This window comes from Calliopsis andreniformis, chromosome 3 (assembly GCF_051401765.1).
Source record: "Calliopsis andreniformis isolate RMS-2024a chromosome 3, iyCalAndr_principal, whole genome shotgun sequence".
NCBI lineage: Eukaryota > Metazoa > Arthropoda > Insecta > Hymenoptera > Andrenidae > Calliopsis > Calliopsis andreniformis.
In genome coordinates this window covers 13,729,250-13,735,367 of record NC_135064.1, presented here as the reverse complement: position 1 = coordinate 13,735,367, position 6,118 = coordinate 13,729,250, and the positions used below count along the sequence as shown (strand labels likewise).

The 6,118-nt window shown below is 41.7% G+C and overlaps 2 protein-coding genes across 2 annotated transcripts; both read right to left on the bottom strand.

Moving 5' to 3' along the window:
• Positions 1–650: 650 nt before the first annotated feature.
• Positions 651–2,892, bottom strand: LOC143177113 (uncharacterized). Its single transcript, XM_076374901.1, has 5 exons — positions 2,765–2,892; positions 2,383–2,690; positions 2,078–2,312; positions 1,430–1,773; positions 651–955 (listed from the first exon to the last, which is right to left on the bottom strand). The coding sequence occupies exons 1-5, from the start codon at positions 2,890–2,892 to the stop codon at positions 651–653; spliced, it is 1,320 nt and encodes a 439-aa protein (XP_076231016.1).
• A 651-nt stretch (positions 2,893–3,543) lies between these two features.
• On the bottom strand, positions 3,544–5,688 carry LOC143177191 (uncharacterized). Its single transcript, XM_076375014.1, has 2 exons — positions 4,773–5,688; positions 3,544–3,901 (listed from the first exon to the last, which is right to left on the bottom strand). Exons 1-2 carry the CDS (start codon positions 5,686–5,688, stop codon positions 3,570–3,572), a joined length of 1,248 nt encoding a protein of 415 aa, XP_076231129.1. The 3' UTR covers positions 3,544–3,569.
• Positions 5,689–6,118: the final 430 nt, after the last annotated feature.

The following is a 6,118-nucleotide window of genomic DNA, read 5'->3' as shown; positions in this document are numbered from 1 at the left end:
TGTTATATCTGTAATTGGTTAAACAGAAGGGAGGTGAAGGTAAATATCACTGCTCAGAATTTACAGATTCGAAGGTTTATTCTTTTGTAACATGTACGCGTGTACATACAATCATAACATCAGGTGTCACGTGTGTGATATATACAGTCGATTTTTGTGTGCCGGTGCCGAAGAGAACGTGATTACACTGAAAACGATAAGCAAAGGACACATCGATCCTAGTCAGTGTTTAGCATCGTCTAATATGTACATCGGTGCTACTGGTGCTCTTACCAAATTTCGATTGCTGAGAACGCACAGTGGCATCTACACGGGTCAAAGACAGTTACAAAAATATATATTACACAACCAGTAGGAGGGAAATGATCGTATAGGATTATACACTACTACCACATGATACATTCTCGATGCTTGTACCTCGATAAAAAGTCTTTATATCACGACCAAAGGGATTTTCTTTTCCTACATTTCCGATCAAACACATACTCTTAGAACAATGATCGAACGAAGAACGAATCGGTATATGAAAATACTTGCAAGAAAGAACATTCGATTCCGAAATGTTGCCAGAATTTTCAGTTCGAGTCCCCAACATGCTCCTATCGAACATCACACAGAATTTCGACATGATTCGACTCTTCGAGAATAGATTACTCCACGTATCGAGGCGACATTCGCGAAGGACTATAGGATGTGTGCACAGTACACTTCATCTTCTCGGGGAACGTATCCACTGCTCTTCTGTGGTGCCTCGCAGAAGATCGCGGATAGTCGCTCGAAAACTTGTCAGCCTGGCCTTGTTCAGGGACTTCATATATCGTCGGTGACTTCACGTCTCGAGGTCTACGAGCTTTCATCGAGTACATGGAGTTGGGGATCTCATTCGTGTCTTTCGCGCTGTGCCTCAGAAGACAACGGCCATAATATGCTTGCTCGTAGCTATCGGGCTCGTCGCCTGAAAAATTAGAAAAATGTTAATATTAACCAAAATTCACGGAGCAGTACTGACATAGATAAATCAGAATAAATATAGTGAGCTAATTAAATTCATTCCTAATAGAACAAAGACTATACACTGAACCTTGCGTTGATAGGCCCAGACCATCGAACTTTTCTCTAAACTATGCGCTAGTGACCTTAGGTCACTCAAGGCTGTAGTAAACTCTGCTCTAGTAAGTCTATGTTACTAAATAGGTTCAAAACACTCCTTGCTTTGAACTATATTAAATAATAAATCCATACTACTTAAATCTTTGCATTAATGGATAACTAATTGTAAATCTTTCCTATTGAAGCTTACTCCCAAAAACCTCAACAGTGAAATCTGTTGTAGGTCGTGAAAGCTTCAAATCTCTAATAGTAAATCTAATATACGAATCGAAGTGTCGAAGTTCAGCAAGTTCAAGTGTATGATTACAAAAAGATTTACCAATTGGTCCCTTGGTAGGAATGCCTCCGCGATCATCGAATCTGCAGCTGCCCTTTGTAGGCAGCTCGCTTTTCTTGCTCGACACGCTACCGCAACGATTGCACTTCCTTATCTTGTAGAACTCTGGTTCTATCACCTGGTCAATTTCTGGCTTCGTACGGGCTCTTCGAGGTGTCTGCACCGGTGGAGATACAGAGTCGTATCGATCAGACTCGTTCCTCGAATGTGACCACTGCTGATAGTCCGAGGTTGGCCTTTTAGTTGAATTCTTCAGCGACGTTGGGACGAAGTCATCTTCTGATAAGGGCTCGTGGTCGTCATGATCGGCGATTTTGTGACAGTACCTGATTTTATTAACCTTAGGCTATAGTATCTTTAGTTAGCTATTTGGACTTAAATCATTAAATTCCTAGAAGTTGGGGTTGATTCTGAATTGGAATAATTGTATTGTGTCAAAGTAAAACTAGTTTGGTAGCTGTTTATTGAATTTAATTATTCAAATATATAATAATACGAAAATCGAATCTTCAATGCTAAGTTCAACTCAAAATCGATGAACGCTATAAAATTACTAATTAATCATTAATCATAGTGTATGTACATAATAAGGAATGTAAATGATGCGCTAAAGCACCCCATCTTACGAACCTGGAGGGTGAAGAATGACCTTGGCCCAGAGCCGCGCGTTGCTTGCAATGAAGTCTTCGTAGATTTTGCTCCTCGACGGCTCTCCATTGCTGTTGTCTCAGCAATGCTTCCTTCTTGCCTATCCTCTGGGCTCTATGGGTCTGTTGAGACGTATCACATTCTTCCTCTCTTTCGTCGTCTGTTATCTGCTCCTCGTAATCCTTGTTTAGGAATTCATCTGTCTCATTACCATCCTCTGTCGAGAGAAATTCGTGGTGAATTAAATTTCCTTTTCGATCCACTAACAAATGAGAGCCTTATTTAACCTGTGACCTCCTCTTCTGCATCTGCCTCTCCGTTATCCTCGGTAAAGTTTTCCAGCTCTTCTTTGATGTACTTTAATTTTTCATTGTCTCCCAAATCCTCGTCGTAACGATTCTTTCTTGCGATCGAATAGTTGGAGAGATAATATTTGTCTTTACCAGATTTAGAATGGCTTTGTGGGTTACAGTGCGACGGATCTGGATCATGGGATGATGTGTATTTAGAATATATTGAATCAGGGCAGACATAACTCTTCGTTGGTTTGTAGGAAGTCGAACAGGAATAATAGCTCGTTACTGTTTCTGGATTCCTTAAGGATGTTATTGGAAGGAGATTTCTCAATTATTAGATCATGGCAAACATTTATTGAATTTGGATAACTACCTGCTGCTCCTACCACCTGGGAACGACTGACTCTTCTTTTGAGGATATTTCCAATAAGAATCAGATGAATCTCTAGTTTCGGAGAAAGAGTGCGGCGGATATTTCGATTTATGATCGACTTGCTTCATTATCGCGATTTTGTCACACGATATTCGAAGAAAACGATTAAATGTCCTTTCACGTTTCACGTACTTGACTGGAATTTACATATCCTTCTACAATACCATTGTTCCTTATTGCATCATTGTCCAACGATACAAACACTGAATAAATCTGAACAATTCGAAGATGTTCAATCTCCAGTTTTAGATGTCACGCAAAACAATAATGCTTGACTATTTTTCACGCTTCCTTACAAACTTTCAAGAAGTCCTAACTCAAGATCAATACGTTAATTCCAAGTGTTCGATTCACAACTCTTTGATTCGTCGATTACACGAGTACATTTAGCGAGTATCAGCAACGTTTACGAGACATTCGTAACCCCTTCGAAGCACACTAATATTCCCTCGAGATCCTCGATCAAGATCTACAGTCTTGCCCTCCGAGTAAGACTATCTGCGCTCTGCGAAGCTCCTTCTTTCCCATGAATCATGTTCCAGAGGAAAATCAGTTCGAGAGTAGTTCTCGAAGGAAGCACGAGAAAAAAAGAAATATCGCATTAGAGCGCCTTCATCCCCCTCCCGATCAGTCTGATCGTGTCCCAAACGAGCAGTCGAACATTTCTAGGATCGATGAACGGAAGAAGCAAGGGTGAAACGAGGAAACGAAGTGGCGATGCTCGATCGAGGAACACGGGGTCTTTTCACCATTTATCGGTCTCGTTGCTGTCCTCGTGCTCCAAGGACGAATTCAGTGTTCGTTGAAACTCATGCACTCTCTGGCTCTGTTGCTCGTGGTGGTGCTTCCGCCACTTGATGCGTCGGTTCTGGAACCAGACCTTCACCTGGGCCTCCGTCAGCCTGAGTGCGTGTGCCAGGTACAGTCTTTCTGGGCCAACCATGTACTGTTGACGCGCGAACTCTCCCTCAAGCCGCTCCAGCTGCTCTGCCGTGAAGATCGTTCGCACCCTCTTCAGCTTCCCTCCGCCGCCGGAACACGAACTCGAGCTTCCGTTCTTGGTACCACCTTCCTGACCTGAAATGGAAGATTTTGTTATGGATTAAGCGTTTTTGAATACCTGATATCACTTTTTTGTAATATTTAAATGAGTAGGATGATGAATCATTTGAATTGATTATTATAAGTGACAAGCTTTTTTAGGGCCACTTAAGTGAAAGCAGATTTGAATGCCTCGCAATTGATTCCTAATTAGAGAAGACCCTCCTTCATTAATTTATATTTTCAATTTTGAATGTGGATTAAATTTTTTGGGGTTGTGGTATTATTCGTTTGAAATAGAAAACAAAAGTTCTTCTTTAATTTCTCTTTGGTTTAAATTATAGGGACCATGTTTGTTATACTTAAGCATAGTCTACAGTTGAAGGTTAGAGAAACGTCAAAACCAGATTTGCTTCTTTCTTGCTTATACCTCGCAGTTGTGATGATGATGTTAAAGTGATTGGAGATATCAGAAAATTGGTAGGTAAAATTTCCAATGTTTCTGTGCCGTAGGTAATACGACCAAAAATTTATCAAATTGAAAGTATGAAACTGATAAAAAAATGTTCACTATACTATCTAGGAATGAACTATCGTCAAGACATTTCGTCATTCGCATTTGTTTTTGATCGAAATTCACTCGAAGTAATCGAAAATTATTACTGGACATACGCTTGATACCAATTTCACTTCAAAGTATCAGTAGTAGACTACAGAGTGCTTGAAAGTAATCCATAGCTAAAAAATTGAGTTCTACTCTATAGTCAAAACTATTTCTTATCATTAAACGCGACAAGTAAAATGCTTTGAGATATATAGAGGTATAGACACTTAACTTTGATCTAATTCTAACTTTGATTTTCAAAAATACACAGAACACCTGAATAGAAATATGCCAATTAGATACCTTGGTGTTTTTTGTACTGTTGTTGTTGTCCACGTTTCTCCCTAGGACTGTTCCTCAGTCCAAGAATCGCGTCGATAGTGAAGGATTTAGCTTGCTGCTGTTGTTGTTGCTGCGAGTGCTGCATCTGTGTGATGGAATGAGGATGAGGCAGCTGAGACGACAGATTCTGAGCTGAAAGATCCGTGCCTAACAAATGTGAGCGCCTCATACGCTCCAGTGCGATGGTCTCAAGATTCTGATTCCGTGGTTGCATTTGAATATTCTTAAACTCGTTATGTTCTAACATGGGAGGATTCTCCAAAAGACCAGCTCCTCCACGCAGTCTCTCTAAAGCAAAATTTCCAATGTGTGTATCCCTCATTCTGTCCAATGACAGGTTGAACTCCTTCATTCGATCGAGACTGTAATTCTTTAACAGTCCAAAGTCCTTCATATCCTTCTCTGAAACAGCGAAGTTTAGATCCTTGCCATATAGTCCAGTGTGAGAATTTTTGTGTCTGCCCTCGCGAAGATTGAACAGCAGATCCTTAGCTGTTGGATTCTTGGACCTGCAGAGGTTGGTAGTGTTCACAGATTCCTCATTCTCATTTGGTCTGTCCATGGGATATGCCATTTCGTTCAGACTGTTCGCAATATATCCAAAGTTTTTGTCTTTGCTAAGCGTCATGGGATGATTCCTCGCCGCGTTCTCGAAATCCTCGAAACGAATCGGCGTCCTGCCAGATTCCAGACCCAAATGGAAGTCCTTTGGCTCCACAGGAGAATCTTCTTTCGACTTGTCCACCGACAGATTCAGTTCTTTGATTCGCTCATAATCCTGGAATGCTCTCAACTGGGTCTCCGAGTGACTGCTGTCGCTTCTGCAATCTGACAGGTCTTCGACGGTCAATCTGCCCGACGGATCGCTGGGCTCCATAATCGTCTGAGCTTCTACACTTTCGAACCCCTGAAGAATTCGATTTGCAATATTCAACTGCACGTATCTCGACACAAATTCAAAATAAATCTCTGCATCGCGGGTCCATGGTTAAGAAACAACAGTGTTCACACAGTATTCGCAAAGTGGCGGCTGCCCATCGTTAACAAACTAATATTAAATTCTTGAGGTTCCGATCACTGTACACTCTGTCACAATGAAGCTGTTCGACGAAAGAACTCACGCACCGACATCACGCGTCGAATCGTCGCGACGAGCGAGGAGACAGGTCTACGGTGGTCCAGGGGTCGCGTAATACTCAAAGCATCGGTAGAAAGGGGAAAAACAGGAGACGTTGTGGTGAAACGATGACGAGGGTGACTTGGAAGGACGGCAGAACCGCGCTGGCGCTGCACAGCATCCCAGGATA

Bases quoted from the DNA above. Each gene is read 5' to 3' on its own strand.
- LOC143177113 (XM_076374901.1), bottom strand. From the start codon at position 2,892: ATGAAGCAAGTCGATCATAAATCGAAATATCCGCCGCACTCTTTCTCC. The intron at 2,691-2,764 runs GTAGTTATCCAA...AACATCCTTAAG, and splicing joins CCAGGTGGTAGGAGCAGCAG to GAATCCAGAAACAGTAACGA. The intron at 956-1,429 runs GTAAATCTTTTT...CTAATTTTTCAG, and splicing joins TCCTACCAAGGGACCAATTG to GCGACGAGCCCGATAGCTAC.
- LOC143177191 (XM_076375014.1), bottom strand. From the start codon at position 5,688: ATGGAGCCCAGCGATCCGTCGGGCAGATTGACCGTCGAAGACCTGTCA. The intron at 3,902-4,772 runs GTATCTAATTGG...CTTCCATTTCAG, and splicing joins ACAGTACAAAAAACACCAAG to GTCAGGAAGGTGGTACCAAG.